We start from the raw sequence: 23,530 nt of genomic DNA on the forward strand, positions 1-23,530 counted from the left end.
GATGGTACTGTAAGCCAAAGGAGGATATGAGACTACCGAGAGAGGAGGTGTACAGAGAAAAGAGAACCGGTCCAAGGACTGCCCCTTGGGGAACACCAACAGGGAGGAGAGTGGGTGAGGAGGAATTACCATTGAAAGAAACTTGAAAGGAGCGGTCAGACAGATAGGAAGCAAACCAAGAGAGAGCAGTGTCACTGATACCAATGGAGTGCATGATTTGTATTAGAAGGGGGTGATCAACAGTGTCAAAAGCACAGGAAAGATCTAGGAGAAGGTGTAGGGAAAAGTTGCCTTGAGACTTAGCTCTGATGAGGTCATTGGCCACTTTAGTAAGGGCTGTTTCATTGGAATAGGCAGCTCTAAAACCAGACTGGAGGGCGTCAAGGAGAGAGTTGGTACTTGGTTAATGGGCGAGTCTTTATGTATTTCTATGAATGCAATGACTGCGGGTAATTCTCACATAATGGGTTTTTTGTAATGTATATTGAAATGCCCCCTTGGTATCCTCATTAGAAAGTCCTTGTTAAATGGGCAGCAATAGGAATACAATTGAGAGACCGGGACATTTTGTTGCCATTAGGGGTTACTGGGTTGTAAGAAATACCCCTGTGATATCTGTAGGTATGATATTGTTTATATATTAGGAATGTATTTATATACAAATGTAAATCATAATGATATGAATGATCATACAGCTTACAATTATATTGTACAATCTCTGCTCCATTAACAATACTGCAATTGAATCACTTAATAAAATATGAGTACTCCAATAATACACAGGAAGAACAAAATTTCCATACTCCTAATACTGGACTACACAGACTATATTACACATGAAAGAACTCTGCAGCATTGGAACTGAATTTACTATAAAAACTACTGGCCATGTAGTGTCCACACTTTTTGTTGTGTAAACAAAGCTAATTAAAATGACTGTAATCCCGGATATGTTGGCTTTCTGTAGCTCCTAGAGACAGTCACAGACAAAGGCCAACATTACATTTCTATAAAATAAAACCGTTTTTGTATATGATCCAGGGTGAAATCACAAGGTAGGTTTCAATTTTGAAAATCAGTTTCTCAAGTAGTAATATAGGCATTGGAGTTTTATAAGCACCACTTTTCTCATCAAAATTGCTTGTGGGGGCTGCTGGGGTACCAGTGGTGACTTGACTCAAAAGAAAAAAAAAAAAGTATTTTTTTATTAACCACAATTGAACATAGTAAGAAAAATTGATTAAAAGCCACTGACATTTTTTGGAGTTAATTGCAAAGTCCCTGAACATAGCATTACTTAAGCTACTTTTTTTTTTTTTTTTTTTTTTTTTTTTTTACAGGGAATTGAAAACGGCTCCCATTCTATTTTAGGGGAGATTATTCCTTGCAGTTCACAGGAAACCTGCCTCAAGTCTATTATACTACTAACTGATAACAGGCAAAATGTGAGTATTTCACTTAACACTGATTTAGTTAAGGATGACCATTACCAATAGCTATAATGAATAAAGCATATTAATTCTGATGAATCTGATGTTTAGTGGTTGACTTTTTCTGATTAGAATTGATTGCAGCTCAGATCAGAGCTATCCCACCCTCACAGTGAAATCAGAAATTTTAGCTATTTGAGTTCAGATCCCAGGTTTGAATATTCTTCATCGGCATAGCGGTCTTCCTTGTTTGCAGAGGGATATAGCCAATATTAAGAATGACATCAGTACAGCTCTTGGCAAAAGAGGCTTTTATTATGACACTGCTGCAAAGTACTTGAGGAAAAGTATTATGGGAAAGTACTTTGTATAAAGTGTTTTGGAAAATAATTTGGTAACAGTGTGACTCTTAAGCAAGTGAAATCACAGCAATTATTTCAAGTTGTACACTGACATTTTTTTCTCACTATTGCAAATAAAATTCATCAGTTCTCCTATTGTGACTGTTAACCATAAAATTGTTTTTATTTTACAGTTAACAGTCACAATAGGAGAACAATTTTTATTCATTGCCCTTCTATTTACTTAACTACAACAGCACAATTATAAGTGGGTGGAACAGAAAAAACAATTTAGACCAGTAGAGTTTTTATCAGATTTTTTAGGAGACTTTTGTTTTTTTAAGATTACATTTTGGCAAATAGCAAAACCCCAAATTGTCAGTTTTGGATAGATGTCTCTTGGTTGGATTGCCTTTCAAATTTAGACTCCTGCCAAGAAGATTTAAAGCTCACAAATTTAATTTGATATTATTGATTGAGGAATGTGTATATTTTACACTATCATGTATCTTTTTGATGTCTGCAGTATCTATTCAGGTTTGGAGATTATAAAAGAGATATCCTCACACATGTCACACACGCGCACACACACAACATTTTAAAGTTGAATAACAAGCAATTTAGCACAACAAAACCAAACATCAGTTTTCAGATGAGATAAACTTTTACTATGACATTCTCATACTACCTGACAAATTATCTGTTATTATTCCTTACTTACTCTAGGTGGTGACTTTTAAGGCTGATGGCACAGTTCTGCTGAATACGATAAAAGTAACACTCCCCCAGGTCACAGGTAATATCACCAGACAAATGACATTTTAAAGCACAATTGTATAAAAACAACAAAAAAACCCAAAAACATCAAAATTGATCTGTTGCAAAATAAAAACACAAAATACAATAATATATACCTGGAATTCCAATTTGTTGTATTTATCTAAATGTATTCCCAAATTACAATTACCATAGAAACTAATACATATATGTAAGCACTATACCTTTGTAGTTTACAAAGAAAGTATGCTATACATCATAAAGCCCATTGGATAAAAATATCAGAAATTATATTATCAGAATCCTTTTGTTTTCCTCTGCAGCCAGTTTTTCCATCATTCAGCCTTCTGAATCTTACATCATTGTTCAAGCTTCATTTGGCCTTCAGATGCAAATTCAGCTGCAGCCCATAATGCAACTATATATCACTATGGAAAAATCCACCATGGGACAACTACAAGGTGAGTTAAAGTGGCCCTGTCACATACCATAGTGCATAAATCCTACACTTGACTGTACTACATTAGAATATCTATATTGTCATTTCTTTTCTTTTTTTTTTTTCTTTTTTTTTTAGCATGAAATTGTCAAATATTTTTCAAATATTAACGCATTGGGGTATCGACTAATTTATTAGCACAAAGAATTATCATTTTATTCTATCTTCAATTTTTTGATTGTTCCAAGTGTTCAAATTGTGTTAACTGACTGAACTGACTGAGTTAATAATCATGTTATTTCACTCTCAGAGATACATATATAAATGATATTACAGGTTATGTGGTGTACTGCTATAAATTATTGGAACTGTTTTACAGGTCTTTGCGGAAACTTCAATGACAAAGAAATAGATGATTTGCAAATATCAGGTGGTCTAGTAGAAGCCACAGCATCAGCTTTTGGCAACATATGGAAAAGTTTACCTGTCTGCCGTGATGTATCAGATCGACTGGATGATCCCTGCAGTCTCAGAATTGAGAACAGTAAGAAGTTTATTTTATCTCCGCTATATCGCTATCCAAAATCTATTTTTGTGCTTGTGGGGTGTTACTGGTCAGTAGGAAAAGGTGTTAGGGTTTTGGAAAACATTCTACAAAGTAGATCAATTGTACACTGAACATGATATGTGAAGTTACAAGTAGGCATCACTTGGTGAATTCCACGGCTAGAACTGTTGATATCAGCCACACACAGAGTACATTTTTAATTAGCTGGGTAAATCAGAGACTTACATTTTTGTTTAGGAGCATATTTCTGAAAATGGTTTAGGTGACCCAGATTTGGCCATTTATACCTTTCCCAATCATACACTGTACCTGTTAATGACAATGAGCCTAGTTCTCCCCTGGAACCCCATACCCCATCCATAACAGGTCCAGGTATCTGGCTTGCCAAAAAAAAGGAACAGGAAATTGTTTCAAAATAGTGGCAAAGGCCATTGTTTAGAAAGAGAACCTCATCGGCACTACATGACCTGTAGTAAGCCACTTAAGCCACTTAGTATGACCTGTGTAAGCCACTTAAAATTGAGAAACTAACATTTTCTAAAGATACTTAGGCTATAGAGTATTATTGTAACTGAATAAACATTTATTCTCATTTGTTTCTAGAAAAATATGCAGACTTTTGGTGCGCTGTGCTGGAAAAAGAGTCCCCTTTTACTAATTGCCATTCAGTCATAGACCCAACTGGGTATGCAAAGGTGAGTGTTGTATATGTTTTTGCATGTGATTAATTATTCTGCCTTAGAAATAACTTTTGTATGTTATATGTGCATATCTCTGAACATAGAAGATAAGTTCACCTTGCTTTGAATCAATTGCTGGTGGGCTATAGAGGCAGTATGGATGTCATTGAACCAACTGGTTCTCCTATAGCCCACTGGTGACTATGACCAAGCACCACACTTCCACAGGCTTTTAAATGGGTGCAGGATTACATTTACAGTTGTGTCTGCATTGCTTTGACTTTTTGTATCTGGTTAAGGAGAGCTCCCCCTGTTCCTTGGTTGAATCTTATCCTTTTGTGTTTTGTCAGTCTTGGTCTCTGCCCAGTCAATACCAGAGCTGTTTTTGTTGTGCCAAAAGAAAGCAAAACCTTAAGCATGGTGTTAAAATAGCAGGGCTGATAGTTTAACTGGCAATTGAAAACTAAATAGCACATTGACACTGAAAGTGATTATCGTTGTTGAAGAAAGGAATTGAATAGAAGAAAAGATAGAAAAAGACAGCAATAAAATTAAAAGAAAAGCTTTGCACATCACAAGTAGAGAAATTAGTGGAAAATCTCTTCTACAGTATTATAGACATAGTAGGAAAAAATGACAAATCACAGGGGATCCCCACTGTAACCAATACCTAAATGGCTAGAAATGGACTTTGTTGGTGAGATTTAGGTTATAATTGAGGTATATATGTAAAGTTTAGGTTGTATTTGGTTTAGCTGAAAAGGCTAGTACTGCAGCATGTGTGCAAGAAATGGGCTCCAGGAAAGAAGTACTTGGTGAAATCCCAATCTGATATGTAGGCTTTAGAAAGTTGTTTTGCTAGGGTGAATAGTTAATAATTCAGGGATGGGCATTATGAACGTGTCTATAGGTCTGCCTGGCTGCTTTTACTTAAAACTGTGCTAAATAGGAAAACAAAGGAGCTGTAAGGGCAGAAAACTGTGACTTGTAAACCTGCAAAGTGATGGATTTTGGCTTGGTGTGTCTGTAAAGATATCATTACTGATGATAATTTGGTGATGATAAATGGGAACACCATGATTAGATACAGTTTTCTTTGATTAGGAGGTAAAGTTTGGTTTGAACTGTGCAGAAAGAGGCTCCTCTGGGTGGGGGTTGATTGTGTTCAACAAAGGCTCCTGCAAGTTGGCATACCTTGGGATTTAATGCCTCTGTGGGTCTGTATACAACTATGCATGCATATCTGATTTGCCTATTTTATATTGACATATACATGTAGTATAGTCATTTAAAATTGCAATGCTACAATCTCCCCCCATTTGAAGAAATTATCTGTTCAAGTGTTAGAAGTGGATAAAAATACAAACAAAGAGTAACATAACAAAAATAATATTCAAAAAATACTAATGCAAAACAAACTCACTTCCAAATTTTCTTTAAAGATGAACTTCAAGGAGACTGCTTCTACAATCTACCTTTTGTCTGTAATACAGACCAGTGACTTCTGATGTCTCTCTTTCTGGAAAGAGACTGGTCTTATATCCATCCCTTTCTATTGTTTCCTAAACACTAAACTACTAACACACAGTATGTAGTGGTTGGGTTTGCTTCCCACAGCTCTGCTCAATGCACAGTCTATATACAGCACAATACTGTAATGACACTGCTAATTTTACAAGGTAATATTTAGGTTTGCATACTCATTTGGCATTGAGGAATACATTTTAGGTAAAGTTTTTTTTTTTTGTGATCTTTTCACCAAATAGCCAATCCATTTTTGTTTTTATTTTCTCAGAGATGTCGTTATGACTCTTGTATTTGTGAGGACAGCAAGAAGTGTATGTGTGCAGCACTCTCCTCCTATGCCAGGGCCTGTGCCTCTAAAGGGATCATCTTGTGGGGATGGAGGAATGACATTTGTGGTAAGTGCTTTTTTTGTCAGTATGTAATATTCAAGCAGAAAAAAAACCTAACTATTAAAAATTGGTAACAGGCAGGTTCTTTATTGCAGAAGGATATGTACCTTCCTGTTAACAATTGTTTTATTAAACTTAATAAGTTGTGCAAGTGAACATGATACAGGCATAACTAGTTATGGGAATATGACAATTTCCGTGCACAAAATGGATTGGCAAGCATGGCTGAAGATGTGGAACCCAGAAGAGGACTTTATGAAGATGACAGCAATGGCAGTAGCCCTTATTGGTAATGTCTTTTTTCCAGTATTGTATTACTTTGCTTAGATGTAACTGAGATACAAACAAATGTAAACTCAGGAAAATAAGGGTGTCCGGTTTATTAGAATTTTTACCCCTATAGCATGAATGACAATGTAGAATCCCTCTTTTGCAGATATGGACATCTCTTCTTGCCCATCAAACCAAATCTACCTATATAATCTGACTACATGCCAGCCAACCTGTCGTTCCCTGGCAGAGGGTGAGAAAGCCTGTGCCAGCAGGTTTACTGCAGTTGATGGTTGTGGCTGTCAGGATGGAGAGTTTCTAAATGAAAAGGACCAGTGTGTACCCATATCCGAGTGCTCATGTTACAACGATGGCTCGTATTTGAAACCATTGCAGTCCATCAACAAACAAAATGAGCGATGGTAAGAAAAACAACAAAGTTTAAAGTGTGGCACCAATCAGAAATCAGAGTTTAGTACATTAACAACAGGTCATTCATAACTCACTAATTTACAAAGAATTTTATATTGATATACTGTAGAACATTACAAATAAAAGTACTCATTGCACATTGAAGAGTACCATTCTATTATTGTTCTAGTGACAGCTTAAAATTTTAGATTTGACTTTCTACTAGGTTCAGTGACAATGGTTAGCAGGGCAAATGGAGATGGTGAATCTACCTAAAAGCGTTGACATTGGGAAAACTCTAAAAGGTGTATTTATAAATGATTCCCCTGCCAATGTGACCTAGATTCATCCCTTTATTTGTTAAAACATTCAACATTTACTATTGTGACGGCTGTGCTCTTTTGATAATTGGCCATGACGTGGTTGAATGAGTTTTGCATTGAAAGCAATGCAGAGCGATTTGAAGGGCTATGAACAAAAATACCAACTAGATGATATCTTTGACAGATATAATGCATTTAAATAAAACCTAACATGTTTTTTTTTTTTCAAAATTGACCATCTTTAATGACTCAAATTAGCTAGTAAATTATATTGTTTAGATTCCATAATTTCCACACGGATTGGTGGCTAACAAGATGCAAAGCTTTACTATAGCTGTGATATTAAAATAAAAAATTACATAAAATAAAAAAATTATGCCACACCTATATTTTATATCACGGACTAGGCACATTAGATGGGAATGATGCATTTCTCTGTCTTACTTTTAGCATTTGCCATAATGGGAAACTTCATTGTATTCCTGCAATTACTGACGGTAAGGACATACTTTTTCAGTCTCTTGTTTTTATGATAAACTCTGTATAATAACTCTTTATCTGATTTTTTTTTTTTAAAAGGAAGATTAGTCCTATTATGGGACACAGAAAGAGCTCTGCCACTCTGTATGACCAAAGCAAAGTTAGTCTAGATTGCCCTCAGATTTGCTGTAATCTGCGTCGGGGGACATGACTGCATGGGCTTTTAGGAAAGAAATTAGTGATATGGGATATGAAAATGAAGGCTTTATCTTTTTGTCTTGATGAAATGATGGTACACAGTTGAACTATGTAAAAAAAAAAAAACACTAGAGAACAGTGGTCAGATAAAGGTGCTGGTCCAAACTTCCCAATATGTACATTTTTGAAACTGTTAATTTACCAATTACTAAAGATGTGTCTATAATACTGCAAAGGTATACACTGATGTCTATCATTATTCAGGTGGGGTTGTTCGATAATAGGTGTTGTATTTATTAACCTCTTTAATCCAATTTGTTTCTGATACGAAGTCCTACTGAAATCATTGTAGATTAAAAAAATAATTTAAAAGGTTTCTTTCCAGCTTGTCCACCGGGTAAAGTCTACTATGACTGTAACAACCAAACAGATGTCGTGGGAGCCCTAAACCAAAGGAGTTGCAAGAGACTTGATATTGACATTGTAAGTACATATTTTTATTGGGGAGGGAAGATACACTTGAAGTTTAAATATTGTTATTAAACAATTGTCATTTTTATTACTCTAAAATGTTGATCAACATGTATTGACTTTGCTATCACAGTTTCCAACAGCATGCCTCTCAGGATGTGTTTGCCCTGATGGACTTCTAGATGATGGAGCAGATGGCTGTGTCCCCGAGGAAAGTTGCCCATGTAGCTACAAGCAAGATATTTACCCCAGTGGAACTCCAATCAATGTGGACTGTAATACATGGTAACTACATATTTAAACCTTTTCCCCTGTCAGTCATTTTCTGAACATTTGCTGTCCTTCTTTGATGATTTATACACTCTTGAAGTATTTTGTTAGAGAAATCTATGTACAAGACTTTTACAGTTTCATCAAAAGCAAAACATAAGAGTCTGTTATTACTAAAATGTCTTGAAATCATAGAAAAAACAAAGAAAGAGGGTCAATGTGATATGAATACATCTGTCAATATCCCTCCTCTATTAATTTCAGAACCCACTTACACTAACTACAGATTTTGTTATTACAGAGAATTAATATCTCCATTAATTTGGGGTTGATTTATGCAGTGGAATAGGGCTGGCTACTGATGTGTTTCCCAAATCACAGGTCTGTTTTATCTGGAAATATAGGAAGTATAGATGGATCAAAGAAAATATCCATTCAGTCCCATTATGGACAGCAGTCGGTCTCCTATCCAAAAGCATAACTCATCCATGCAACCCCCACAGTTGTCAAGGGCCCTAGCCCTGGGTAGAGATTATTGATGCTTGTCTCCATTTTTCTCTGCCATTCATAGTATAGCATAGGATAGGGGGAGATATGACTTGCCAGAATTTAACCTTGGCCACTGCCCACTGTTGCGGAAGAAGAACAGTAAAACTGGGGGGGGGGGGGGGGTACAGCTGGACAGAAAGAATAGCCAGAACTGCAGGCAAGCCCCATGCAAAATTTTGATGACAACCTCACCCATTTTTTATTATGCCCTTATGCCCCTATCTGATAAAAGACAGTGGTAAAAGGATCCCAAAATACCAGCCCAGAATCATGTTATATATCATTCTAATATAGAAGAAAATGCATGTCTGTATTTATATCTTTGTTAGAACAGTTGGTAGCCAAGACTAGTTAAACAGGTTAATGGTGGTGTCTACATTCTTACCACAACTATATAGTACAACAGTAAACGGGAATACAGCAGAAACTGAAATGCTGTAGAGATCCTCCAACCAAACAATATGGCAACCCCCTAGCCCTGTTGAAGTACTGAGCACCTAGAATGAGGATCTCTCTTTACTTTGATATTGTTTAAAGGTGGGGCAGTTTTTGAGTACTGATTAAGGACTGAGAAAGTGGAATCCTTGAAGGTTGCATATAAAATAGTAATACAACCAGTGGCCATGTATATTGCCATAAATAGGTGGGGCTCTCTGCACACTGTTGATAAAATGGGAAAGATGGGGGAAGTGGCAAAATCATTTGTTTTGGTCAGAGCTTGTGCATGTGTGACTATATGCTCTGCACATTTGCTGTTGTCATTATGAAGGGTTCTCATTTTCCATGCTGAGCTTTTCTAATTATTTTGTGTTACGGATATGAGAAAGTGGAACACCAAAAACCTATAGATGGTTGGGAACTAAATGGGATATTATAGTAGGAAGAGCTCATAGTTTAACTGAAATTTCACTTTTTATTGGACTGGACCCCAAGCCTGCATTCATCTGAAGGGTCCTGATTGAGGAGAATTTTTGAATGAAATATGTATAAGAAAAATATGTTTGAGGTCAAACAGTCCATGTGGATTTGAACATTGTAAGATCAATATTACCTAAATACTTGTCTTTTGATTGTCAATGCACAGTGTTTGTCAGAGTGGGCGATGGACTTGTACTGATACTGAATGTTATGGGACATGTTCAATTTATGGAAGTGGCCATTACATCACATTTGACAAGAACTTTTATGACTTTGATGGGAATTGTGAGTTTGTAGCTGTCCAGGTATGTGGCCCTATAATTATTTTAGCTTTTTTTTTTTTGTTTTCTTTTTCTGGTTTATAAGTAATTGTGTTGTACTACAATGTGCTATTGTGCAACAGTATTGGTCTTGTATTATTTAGCTATTCCTATTTACAGTTAATGGCACAATTCTTCATGTTCAAAAAGTAGAAAAATTAACTTTTGTTGCAATGCTCCAAAACACCTTATCATAATAATTCTAACCTTGTGTTGTCAACCACAGTAATTCTTTTCTGTCACTAGATAGCCCCTCTTCTGTAGATGGAAAGATGACCAGAATAGTTCAAACCACTTCCATTTAGCACAGTTTTTCATTAGCCACTTCCTACTTTTGCCATTGAAGTGCAAGGTAAAATTCACCTAGTGAGTAGCAGAAATGGAGAGAGCATGTAAGATAGCAATTTTCAATCTTCATTGGCTGTACAGTTGCTTTTTTTTAATAACTCAGTAAGTAGTAAGCCCAAAATCCGAATGACTGTGTCGGAGCATGCCGGCACACAATGATAGATGACTTACGGATGGGAAAAACAGTGAAGTTGTATGTTTGTGACCATCTGAAAACATAAAAAAGCCTATACTGAACAGCCTATATTGAACAGCATGCTGATTTATGTCAACCCATCAAATGGAACTCTACACTATTGTTCACATAACCTATTATAGAAGCAACTCAGGGATTGAAAAAAGTTTGGTATTAATATAATATTTTATTAAAAAGTCCAGATAATAATTCTAGTTTTACATAAATTACACGTTTACAAAAAAAAATTTTCTGTTGTGTCACCAATAAAGAGATGTAATAAGACATTCTGTTGTGTTTTAGCTGTCAAAAAGACCATAGGAACTTCACATGCCGTGGCATTGTCCCAAACATGCGTTGTGAGAGCCAAGTAGTATCTGCCTTTTCCAGGATTTGTGCTGTCTCTATAATCTTGGGCGTTTTGTTTACACATGCACTTGAACCTATCTTTCATTAATCCAAGCACTATATTGACTGTTTCCAGAGGCCAGGAAACTGTTACCATTTCATTGGAAATCCCCAAATGTGACAGAATGACATAACCAATTGAATTGGAGCAATTGATCTATAACCATGCTAATGCCTCCAGGAAATGGCATAACATTTGGGCCAAATGGCTTCATGCCATCAAAATATCTTGTTTCCTCTATCCACTAAGTATCTTGATCCAATCTTCTATAACCCTCATGCAAGTTCCTAAGACTAATGAACATACCTGCTCCGAATTAAATAAGACTAAGCGCAGGTGGGCAGAAAAAAAAATTAGTACTAAAGTTTTGTGTGTCTTTGTAAGTATCACAACTGCAACATATATCTTTACCTGGTTTTGAGGTTATTTGCTAAAATGTAATATAATTGGGTTTGTTGCAAGACTGAAATTTTTTTTTTCCCAGAGACATGATACATGGCATAACCATTTTTTACATCAATAATGTGCTTGCAATTGCTCAGTAATTAATGTTCAAATACAATATCACTAACAAAGTATTTACTTGCAGGATTACTGTGGTCATAACATTTCTGATGGCAGCTTCAGAATAATCACAGAGAATATCCCTTGTGGCACTACAGGAGTTACATGTTCCAAAGCCATCAAGATATTTCTAGGAGTGAGTACCCAAGAAGTTCAATATCCTGGTTGGGATTTGTATTTGTGTAAAGAAAGGGAAAATTTTTGTTAATTTAATCACAATTATTAACACTTCAGATTACATAAATGGGGTATTTATATTATAACTTTTTTATTTTAACTTAATGTTAGCCGGTTCTAAATTTAACTTTTTTTTTATTTTTTTTTTTATTTATTTTTTTGGCAGCATGCTGACGAGCCAGGGTGCTGCTTAAAGGAGCATTAGTGCATTTGTATTTTGAACAGTTGGCTTCACCTCTCTACAGTGTTTGATCCTATAATTTCATTGAGCATTGATAAATGTGCAGGGGTCACATCCAAAAATGCATCTCCAAAAATCAAACAGGAGCAGCGGCTGCAGCTCCTTCTGCCGATTCAGCTACACTGAGTAACAAGTGATCCAGAAAGGATCTATGATTAGATTCTCTTCTCTCTATTTCCGTTATTTATTGGCAAGCTGCTAAGCGGCCCTTACAAACACTGATCCTGTCCCTGTGACCAGATAACCACAAAAAATATGGGAGTATTACCCTCCAAAAAAGCATAGATGATCTATCCCAAATGTTAGCACTGCAGGTCGTGCCGGCGCCGCTGCTCCTAATTGCAGGCACGGGCGCCGGGTCGTATCTTTCAGGTAACCCCACTACTTGTGTTCCATGCCTATGTTTCCTTCATGCTGAGACTTGCTCTGGTGTTTGAGCTGGTGTGGGTGTGTCTCTCCTAATCTATGAGGTAACACATACACGCCCTCTGTTTTCTACAGCCTATGGCTGGTTTTCGCAGGTATTTAAAGGCACCTCCTACTACAGGAAGTTGCCTGAGCAATCTCTGGTTTACCCTGTGTAACTCTCAGTGCTAAGGTGTTTCTCTGTTTTGCTTTGCTGTGTACCGGACCCTGCTTACGTTTTTGGACTTTGCCTGTTTGCTGCCTGACCCTGACCTCGGATTACGTTTTTGGACTTTGCCTGTTTGCTGCCTGACCCTGACCTCGGATTACGTCTTTGGACTTTGCCTGATTGCCGCCTGACCCTGATCTTGGATCCTTGTTTCTGGACTTCTTGACCACGCAAGCCAATTGGTGCTTGCACCGGGTTTCCTGACTCCTGTGGTCAGCTGCCACTGGCCTGGGGATTGCTCTGGAGTGGCACCTGGCAGCTTCCCCGCAGCCCAAGCCTATCCTCACCATCAGAGGCTCTAGCGAAGACCTGGTAGCGGCTTAGTCATGCCCCTCTGGAGCATACCCAGTCAGTGGCACAGTGGGTCCACACGTTCTTGCATAACACCAAACATCCTGGGTAACAAGAAATATTACACACAAACTGCTACACTAAGCGCAGAGCTACCCCTGAGGAAGCCTACAAAGGGTGAAACATGTCGGGTAACAAGGCTGTGTGCAAAAAAGACCTCTACCTACCTGTGTTCTTCATACATGGTTTTCTCCATGCCGTACAGGAATGATAATACCACTAATTCTGGTTTTAGAGCTGCCCACTCCACTGAAACAGCCCTTACTAAAGTGGCCAATGACCTCATCAGAGCTAAGTCTCAAGTATTTCTCACCCAAACTAAAATAATTAATTGATCTAACAAGAACACAAGTATTCATCTCAATTAATTTTGCTTAAAGTAAGGCAAAATAGTTGAACATGGTGTATGAGATTTAATGCCTGTAAACCAAGACTTTTTTTTATATTTAGAGTAGGAAAAGGTGAAACACTCTAAGTTATTTTTAAAGATTTCTTTTCACGGTTCAGGAGACACATCAAGAAATCAAAGTTTTTAAAGTAAACAGAATTCCCATCCTAGAAAAATGTTACAAGATCAAGTGTCCCTATTAAAAGACATCCTCTATCTTCCATTTTCTGGTAAATGTTTAAGATACCCCCCCCCAAACTATCTGTCCACCAGTTATACAAACAGTAATACAAAGGTGAAAATATCGAACCCCTCACATTTCAACAATTATTTATTAGACTGGATTTGGTGTCTATAAAAATACTTTTCCTTTTCCAGGGCAAATTGTGTGGTTTGTGTGGAAACTTTGATGACAATTCACAAAATGACTTTACAACCAGCCACATGTTACAAGTCAGTGATGTGCTGAATTTTGGAAATAGCTGGAAAACCAGTTCCTCCTGTCCTGATTCAACAGAAGTGATCAATCCCTGTAGTAAGAACCCACATCGCCAGGCCTGGGCTGAGAAGCAGTGTGGACTAATCAAAAGTGAAGTCTTCACAATATGTCACAGCAAGGTATGGAGATGAGATTGCAGAAGGACAACTAATACTAAATGTATTTGTATCCATTAAGTGCAAGGATTGAGTAATTTATAGCTTAGGGTGTTGACTATTCTTATGGTGAGCTCTTTGGTGACCAATGGTCATTGTAGACCGAAGCTCAAATTTAGCCCTGTCAGTGTGTTTTTCTCAAAAATGCAATTTACAGTCACAGTATATAATTTTTTGACTGTATTACAATGTAACAGCTGCTTGACCATGCCTATATCAGGATTGGGTGTTATGGTAAACCAATCCAACAGAGTTCTGGAGTGTTATTAGGAAACTAATGATGGTTACAATATGGTCTCCATAGTAGGAGACTTCACTACTGCGATCTTCTAGTCTCACAACAGAACCATGACATTTCCATAGAACGGGGCACCATACTCAGGGATGTAATCAACAGACTGCAACCCAGAAGCAGATACACGTACGAACTGCTGCAGTTGGTGGTACCTTCTAAGATATTTAAAATTCTTCAGAGAATTATCTTAAATTCGTTTGTTAAAATAGAATATTTCAGCCACCAACAAAGAATATAGTATGTGCAACTTTTTTATGTTAACAATATGTGTGGTAATATAGTAGTTAATATATAGGAAACTTACCAGTCTACCTGTATTTATGTAGTGTTAACTATGGGGAAGTATTAAAGAAAAAAAAAATAACAATTGTATTCACAAAACTATACCCACAAGTCACCTGACAATTATTGGTGTTGTGATAGGTGGATCCACAACCATTTTTTGAAGCTTGTGTGAGTGATGCTTGCTCGTGTGACAGCGGTGGAGACTGTGAATGCTTCTGTACTGCAGTAGCTGCCTACGCTCAGGAGTGCAACAAAGCTGAAGCCTGTGTCCACTGGAGAACACCAGACATATGCCGTGAGTAAAGTAATACAGAAGATTGCTTTTTATTTTGCAGCCAGTTCAGTAAGCTACTCAAATGACACTAAGTAGTATAGATGTTTACGGAGGGAGGTAAAGAGGGCAGATGGGCTGGGTACTGTTTGACTTAATTACTATTAACCTTCCTAGCACTAACCCCGTGTGTGACTTGGGGTAGAAAAACGTTGCTGAATGTGGTAACCCCCGAGTCACACTCAGGGTCAGTAAACCCATGGGAAGTAATAGTAAATACAGCCTTACTTGATCCACCTTCGTCCCGCGCCGTCCATCACCACAATCTCTGTGTTCTTTCTTCTTCCTCCAGCCGGCTTCTGCACCCAATGTGTCACCGGGCAGTTCCCAGTGACATTGGTGCGTGTGTACGTTGCCGACGGGGTGGGAAATTCAAAATCCATTTGTATTGCATTCAATACAAAATAACTGTATGATTTTGTTTCAAACTTTATTATACTCATACTATTATACTGTAAAATAAATTTTCACAAAAAGCAATGTACCACTTTTAGACATCTAAAACCGGAAAGAAATGAACCGCTAAGGAGGTTAAAGTGATCCTTTTCGCATAGGCTAATAGATTATTGTATGTATAAGACTTACCTTTCCGGTGGCTCTTTTTTGTAACAAGCCACCACTTCACTACTATTACTTTTTCAGCCCCGATTAGCATGGTTCCATTGGGTAAATATTTTTTCCCATCACTTTCTGTAGTATTTTCTGCCAAATCATATGCCCTGTTGTACGAGCTAATAAAAGAAACTAAAATAAGCTGTGGGAGGAGCAGAAATTTGCACACCCAAAAGTTTGTGAACACTTTCAGTAGCCAGAATAGCAGTAAAGAGTTAAAGCTATCACAAAAGTTCCTCAAGCCTCACTGGAGCCCATCAGGAGTCCATCAGCACAGACATATCCAGCAACTTCTGCCTATTATTACTGAATTCACTGGTACATTAACTATTGTCATACAGGGGAGGGTTTCTGTTATTATGGTGAAAGGGTTAAAGCCAGACAGTGGTGAGAGGTTTATGTAAAATAAGTTTAGGCAAACATGAATCTGCAGTATATTGTGAGTACTATATCATCCACAACTGGCTAGGTCTGTGGTAATTCATATGCTTATTGCAAAGTTAAATATTAATATTAGATTGTTTAAAACTCTAAATTGTATGCATCAAATAAAATACATTTTTTCCTCTTTAGCCATATTTTGTGACTACTATAACCCTAAAGATGAATGTGAGTGGCATTACCACCCTTGTGGCAACCACAACATACAGACATGTCGCTCCATTAACAATGTCCAAACTAGTGTCCCCATTACTTACCTGGAAGGTGAGTCTATCCGATTCTATTTTTAATTTCATGACACACCAATTGCCAAATATATCATCCTGTTTATTTGCCTTGCACATAATAAAGAATTCTTTACACCTGATTCAATGACACTAAATATTTCTGAACGTAGGCATGCTCTAATTTCAAAGCAAATCCAATATGTTTATCTGAAATATGTTTATGCTGTAATCAATGTACTTTCTGAGAACTAATCTCATACAAATACATATTTTTGTACTTTGTTAGGCTGCTACCCAACATGCCCTGAAGACAGACCTATTTTTGATGAGTCAAAGAGAATTTGTGTCCGTCCAGAGCTTTGTGGTTGTTACGTAAATAATACACAGTATAATATTGGGGATGAAGTGCCTGGTTATAGAAGTTGTCATACTTGGTAAGTCATATGAACTGCTGTAAAAGGTGGAAAAAAAAGTGTAAAAATTAGGCATTTACACCTAGATGTAGTTTAATGAAACTATTAAATTAAAAAAAAAAGTGTATGGCCCTGGACCTGCAACAGTACTTGCCCCAATCTACCAGTTCCCCAATTTAATGCAACAGGTAAGGCCACCAAGTGTAAATCCTATGAAATCATGCACCAGAAGCAGGTCAGCCAAGTTTACACTACCATAGACCCTGGGTACTGGGAGCAGAGCGGCTATAAGCCCTAGCAGCCAAAGGCAGGATTGAGACGGAATAATTTGCTAATTAAATTCCCTTCAGCTGTGCACAGCCTCAAAGTGTGTGCTGGGACGGCCAGGAAAGTACATCTCAGGATACATGACTAAAGGCACACATGGGCTGCTCATATTTCTTTGTTCTTTTTGCTGCTGCAAGTGACTCCACTGGACAGAATAAATGGTGTTTGATCCTAGGATGGTGCACAGCACAGGATCCGTGGCCAGAAAAAGCATCTTCTAACAATACATTTTTGTAACAAATTATTAATTGGTGTTATATATTGAAAAGTAATTAGTCATATTTAGCTTCACTTGTATTAGTGTTGTTAAAGATGATTTGTAGCTTGTACAAGTCTTTGATTATAATGTGGGCAAGGTATTGTCAAACGCCGTTTAAAACAAGTTAATCTGAATGTGATAAGCTACTACTGTATTTACCATGACATGGATCATTCAGAACCTTCACAGAAAGAATACAGCACTATATTGAGTAGGTCATTATTTCCCAGCCACAGGGTCCATGGAACCCTAGGTTTCCTCCAGAGATATAGGGGTTATTATTGGTTACACCAGTCTAAACAGTAGTTATGTTATTAATATAGGACAATGGTAAAATAATACATGACTGTAATATAACCTTATTTATAGGTGGTGTAATGTTGCTGTTTGTGTGATGTCCTTACTGTTTCTTTTTTTTTTAAACAAAGAAGCTTGCATAGTTTGGGTTATTTGCAAAAAAATATGTTCTGTTACTATAATTGTTGTTTACTTGAAAGGTATTTATGTTGTATTATAGTCACCATTTGTAATTAAATTTTCTTTTCTTTTATAGCATGTGTACCACAAGAGGGAAAATTGAGTGTATCTACAACACTTCAGGTACACACTGCATACATTTTTACAGATTTTGTATTTTTTTCCAGGGAAAATATGAATGATTCTTACCAAAACAGTTCAAGTCATTGAGAGCTTATTTATAAGTCATTGAGAGTTGTGTGAATTGGAGCAATCAAATGTAATTAAGTTACATGCAAAGGTTGCAATTTACAATTAAATGTACAGGGAGGAGATGTAAAAAACTGCATGCCAATTGGAGCGTATCTGTTGTTTTTAATCATAAAGTGTTTGTAATGTGTAATGTTATGAAATATCAATAAGTGTCATATTAGACAGGTGCAGCAGTTAAAGAATGTCTAAAGCAAATATTAGAAAATAACACACTGCAGCTTAGCAGTCCTTAGATGTATTATTGCATTAGTTTTCTATTTTTTGCAGGCAAAATAGATGTTCTGTAAGTATACAAAAAAATGCCTGATGATCCTATCAGAAATCCAATGTTCTTTTCACTTCCACTACACCTAACTGCAATTGCAAACCATGCTATCCGCTTTCCTAGTCATCTCCTGTGAACTACAGAATCATTTTGCTCTAAGTTATGGAAAATAAATTCAAACGGCCTAGAATGACAGAGCTGCTGGTGAGCATCGCCATTCTAGGATGCCTTTATAGTAGGATCACCAGGTGAAAACAAGAAAACTAATGTAGCCACTGTATTACAGTAAAGAACTAGTAAATTACAATGAACTGTACTGTTAAAAAAATGTTTCAGAGTTTAGCTATGTTTTAATTGAAATTGTCATACACATTGTACAAGTAACAAGATTAAAGTATGCTTGTTTGCTTCTTTTATTTTAACATTTAATGTAAATCTTTAACCAGATCATGTAAATCAGGCTATTTACATATTATGAACAGGCACTTTAAAGCAAGCTCTTTTTTTCTCTGTATCTAGAAGTATTGCAGATCAATACATTTACAAAGTGTCCAATGTGTAGGGGTAGAGAGACCTGGAACGGGGTAACGCAATGAGGACTAGTGGAAGGCCTTCATGACTGGAAAGGGATAGGGAGCAGGCAGTAAGAGGGTTTAGACTAAGGGTGGTCTTTGGGAGGTAGTTAGTCGGGGTAAAGTAATAGTGGAAGGGGGAAGAGTTAAAGGAAGGGGAAATGGAAGAGGTGGAGCATTTAGCAGCAGGATAGGAAGAGGAAATGCTTCCCACCCACCTGCCCCTTTGTTTTGGCGTGCGAGTTGGTGGTGAGGTCCTTGAGGGAATTTGGTTTGGTGTAATGTTTCAGTGGGGGTGAGAGACCCATCTATGGTGTGGGAGTCTCTGGAATTATGTTATTGAAAGATTTGGATAAAAGGGCTTCAAGTGCTGCTGGTATCGTTCCCGAGCTGGGTGGTTACCTAAAATAAGGATAGTAAATGGTGGGCCTTCGAGGACCAGTAACCAGAGGAGTTTTAAATTGGTATAAATTGGTTTTGAAGGTGGTTGTTTTAGGTTATGTTTAGATGCTTGTCATGGTAAAATTATTTAATGTTGTTTTATTGTTATGTATGATTATTTCATTGTTATTTAAAGTATTTAGTTAATTTAAAATATTGATAAAAGGCATACGGGCCATTTAACCAATGTTATTGTTGCATTACTTCGGGAGGGAGGGTACTGAATGTGGGTCTCTGCCTTGTCACTGTCATGGATTTATTCAGATTGAAAGGATAATGAAACTTTACAAATCAGTTTGTGAAATATTCTTTTACCTGAAAAGTTACCATACTTCCCCCCTCCTGTTAGGTTACCTAGTCCAATCACATTCTGCCATGACGTTTTCTTTCCAACCAGTCTATGGTCATTTCTCCTGGTTTATGGGAGATGCACAAGCAGTGAGGGAAAAGATGAGCAGCTGGCCAGGGATAAACTTTGTGGTGGGAATTGATCGGACTAGGTATCAGAAAAGATTACTTTAGAAAGTGTCCTTTCTAGTTGAATTAAATACGTTGATCTATACATCAGGAAATAAACAACTCTGTCTGTTTCGTTGTTTATAGCCTGTTTCTGTATCATCGATGGTAAAAGATATGAAGAAGATGAAATAATATCCATACAAGATGAGAATGGAGTTTGTATTGTATTAAGATGTAAAAAAGGCAAAGAGGAGATTGATGTCTGTGTCCATTCTACAACCAGTTCTACTTCTGCCATCACCACCACTATAACTGTACCAACAACAACAGGTAATCATTTTTCTTTTTGGACATTTGGATTACATTTTAAATTGATAATGTTTTTGGGGTAGACAGCCTGACAATTGTTTTTTGTTTAATGAATTAAAAAAACAAAACAAAAAACAATTGCTTAGAAATATGATGAATGTAGCACAACACATGGTTATAACTACCCATCCCCTTCTACTGTTCATATTAGAACAATGCCCCATGTTGAGGCTATACCCCTTGTTGACAACAAGTTTATCTGTCCATTGCATGAATATTCCCTTTGATGGTCCGATTAAGGGAAAAGCAATTTCTGTTTACCTATTCTAGCACATGACTGAGTAATCAAAATGAAGAGGAATTTTGAGAGTCACATGACTGGACAATAACTGAATAATGAGTGAATAATCACACGATTTATTCTCAATACCTTTTGTAAGCCAGCTAAAGAGTGTAATCTACCCCATCAGGATGTAATATGTAATATATTCAGGGGGACTACATGTTTAGGACCAGGTATTGAGTGTCTTGAAGGATTTTGATAATTTGATTAACTTATCAATGTGTCTGATACACTCTATATAGATGTTTGCAAGTTTAGGGATACATTTGTCTACAGTTGTTTGCTTAGTGGTCATGTATTTACCAGTGATTTATACTTGTTCCAACATAAAAAGTTTACAAAATTGCTCTTTCTTGTTTGTGTTTTAGTCACATGGACAAGTCCGGGTTCAACAAGTAAGTTATGATTTAATTTTTGCCAGCCTGTGTAAGTTATAATATTACACTTACCTTCCCTCTTGCAGAGTTGTACAAGTTCCTCACTTGCCTACTCTGATTTTAATGCACACTGTGACCTTATTATTGCAGTCAAATGGAGTCTGCATCAATTACAGGCTGGGGAAAATCCAGCATTGTCTGCGCCTTTTCCTCCCCATTATTCTTGTCATTGGATTGTCCCTTTTTCATTGGATTACAGTGAGCATTATCTAGGGAAGTCTTCATGCTATCTACCTAAAAATTCCCACCCTTCACACTGACACTCAACCATGAGGACTTTTTATTTTTTTTACATTTTCATCATTTCTATATGATGTTTTTTGTCTCAGGCACCAATATCCAAGACTAATATACAATAAGCATACACCGTCCTAAAAATTGCATAAAACAAGATACTTTTTCAGAGACATCCCAAAATTAGCCTAATACACACACACACACACACACACACACACAACAAAACAAGATTTTTTAAAAGCTGTTGTTTTTAACCCTACATCAGACTTTATCACCCTTTTTAACCCGGAGTGAACCCTTGAAATAACTTTCAGTAGGTTCACCCCTACTATAATTACTATATCCACAGCTCATAGTATATTAGCTTTATGTTGATTTGAGAAGAATGCCTTATTGCTGGCCATTAGGAAGATTTTCACCCCTACAGACAACTAAAACGATTATTAGTGTCGGTTAAACTGACCTGAGAGGCACACATTGCTCAGGGAACCCCTGGTAAACTCAGGAGGGACATGGGTTTAGAAACTCTGCCTTACATACTAGAGTTGTATCTATTTGTAATATATCTTAAATTGCAAACATTTAGGATTTTTGTATACATACCACGAAAGATCAAGGCTCCTTTCACACCTGTGGTGTAAAACAGCTAAGCTGGCAGCTTCCGTGTTGCAATTTGATGTGCACTGGGGAGTGGCAAAAACTACAAGGCCAATAGTTACCTGTCACTTTTGGGAACCACTTTGCAATCTTCTGTGGCTGCAGTTGTGTGCAAAAATGTTTTCACACGAGAACACTAGTACTTTCAATTGACTGCTTAGACATCCAGTGTTGTCACATGGGGGTGGGAAAGGAATTTTTAGGCCTGTGTAGGTTATGACCCAAGGAAATAGTATAGGAGTTTGTAGCAACTAAACAAATGCTTTGAATGGATACTGTTAACAGCATGCTACCATTTATGTTATATTATTTTTTATTTGATTGCACAGCTTGTGTCTATGAAAAGGTATGTCAGTGGACTCAGTGGTTTGATGTCAGTAAACCGGAGGATGGTTTGGACAGTGGAGATTATGAAACCTACGATGTGATAAGAAAAAATTATAAATTCTGCAATGTGCCTGAGAAGATTGAGTGCAGAGCAGTTAATGACCCCAGTGTCCAATTGGAAGATTTAAATCAAAATGTCAAATGCAACGTTTCTAGTGGTCTTATTTGCAAGAACAGTGAACAGAATCTAGCTGATAGCATTTGGCAGAAGTGCTACAACTATATGATTCGAGTGGCCTGCTGTGAATATGAATGTGTCCAGACTGATACTACAACTCCTGTTATTACTACAACTACCACCCCCACTGCTTCTACCACCACTATGCCTACTACCTCAACAACCATTACGCCACATATTTCTTCTACTGAAACAACTCCAATTGCTACTACGACCACTAGCACTACAGAATTTACTAAAACTACACTTTCTACATCTACAGGTGAGTGAACATTGAATTTTGAATAGAATCAAAGATAACGTCAGGTAAAGAGCTGGAAGAGTTTGTGTACAGTACATCTATGGATGTAGTGATAAATTTACCCTGGACTACATAAAGTTACCTATTGATGAATAATAAAATGTTTTGATTATCTTTCATGGTGATAATAATTTTAAATAAAGTAAATGAAAAAGGAATCCGTTACAATGTCACAATGAGCAGTTCAGGTATTTAGCTTGTGCAGGAGAAGGTTCTTCTTAGTCTGAATGGTTGCATGTGGTTGCTTGAGTTCAGGCTTATCTCTAATCTATATAAGGGAGATTTAGGTTAACTGGACTGATGGAGTTTCTGGTAAAAACCGCCCTTATTTTAATAATGTAGCAAGATATATGACCAAACAATTGTGGTAACCATTAAACCAATTAATGGGGCAAAGGCATACAGGTAACTTCAAACGACTTGGTTCAAGTATTTCCAACTAGGGCATTGTTATAATACAACCATATATGAATTCAATTATGTTTTAAAGCGTTCTACACTTTTAATCATGTAGCAAGTTTGGGAAATAGAAATCTATATCTCTAAAAACCAAGTTATCAATGGTGATTTCCATTTCAATCCTGGCAGATTCCCTTTTACTATGGTGATACAGACACCTTTGTTGTATTACACACATTTGTTGTATGGACTACTACATTGCATACTTGTATACCTAATATAAAAAGAAGTACAGGAGAGGTGTACTATATCATTCATGTCTGG

The 23,530-nt window shown here is 36.9% G+C and overlaps 1 protein-coding gene across 1 annotated transcript in view; it reads left to right on the plus strand.

Annotated features, from left to right (window-relative positions):
- Nucleotides 1-23,530, plus strand: part of LOC140337715 (mucin-2-like) — an 82,198-nt gene that overhangs the window by 17,415 nt on the left and 41,253 nt on the right. Inside the window, exons 12-29 of the mRNA XM_072421516.1 lie at nucleotides 1,341-1,445; nucleotides 2,498-2,567; nucleotides 2,872-3,009; nucleotides 3,367-3,531; nucleotides 4,159-4,250; nucleotides 6,031-6,157; nucleotides 6,588-6,843; nucleotides 7,606-7,652; nucleotides 8,219-8,316; nucleotides 8,438-8,589; nucleotides 10,208-10,346; nucleotides 11,883-12,060; nucleotides 16,399-16,530; nucleotides 16,780-16,927; nucleotides 18,046-18,092; nucleotides 20,103-20,288; nucleotides 20,979-21,005; nucleotides 22,271-22,768. Coding sequence (XP_072277617.1) covers nucleotides 1,341-1,445; nucleotides 2,498-2,567; nucleotides 2,872-3,009; nucleotides 3,367-3,531; nucleotides 4,159-4,250; nucleotides 6,031-6,157; nucleotides 6,588-6,843; nucleotides 7,606-7,652; nucleotides 8,219-8,316; nucleotides 8,438-8,589; nucleotides 10,208-10,346; nucleotides 11,883-12,060; nucleotides 16,399-16,530; nucleotides 16,780-16,927; nucleotides 18,046-18,092; nucleotides 20,103-20,288; nucleotides 20,979-21,005; nucleotides 22,271-22,768 — 2,605 coding nt within the window. The remainder of the gene's footprint in view (nucleotides 1-1,340; nucleotides 1,446-2,497; nucleotides 2,568-2,871; nucleotides 3,010-3,366; nucleotides 3,532-4,158; nucleotides 4,251-6,030; nucleotides 6,158-6,587; nucleotides 6,844-7,605; nucleotides 7,653-8,218; nucleotides 8,317-8,437; nucleotides 8,590-10,207; nucleotides 10,347-11,882; nucleotides 12,061-16,398; nucleotides 16,531-16,779; nucleotides 16,928-18,045; nucleotides 18,093-20,102; nucleotides 20,289-20,978; nucleotides 21,006-22,270; nucleotides 22,769-23,530) is intronic.

The sequence above is a fragment of the Pyxicephalus adspersus genome, chromosome 9 (genome assembly GCF_032062135.1).
Source record: "Pyxicephalus adspersus chromosome 9, UCB_Pads_2.0, whole genome shotgun sequence".
Lineage (NCBI taxonomy): Eukaryota > Metazoa > Chordata > Amphibia > Anura > Pyxicephalidae > Pyxicephalus > Pyxicephalus adspersus.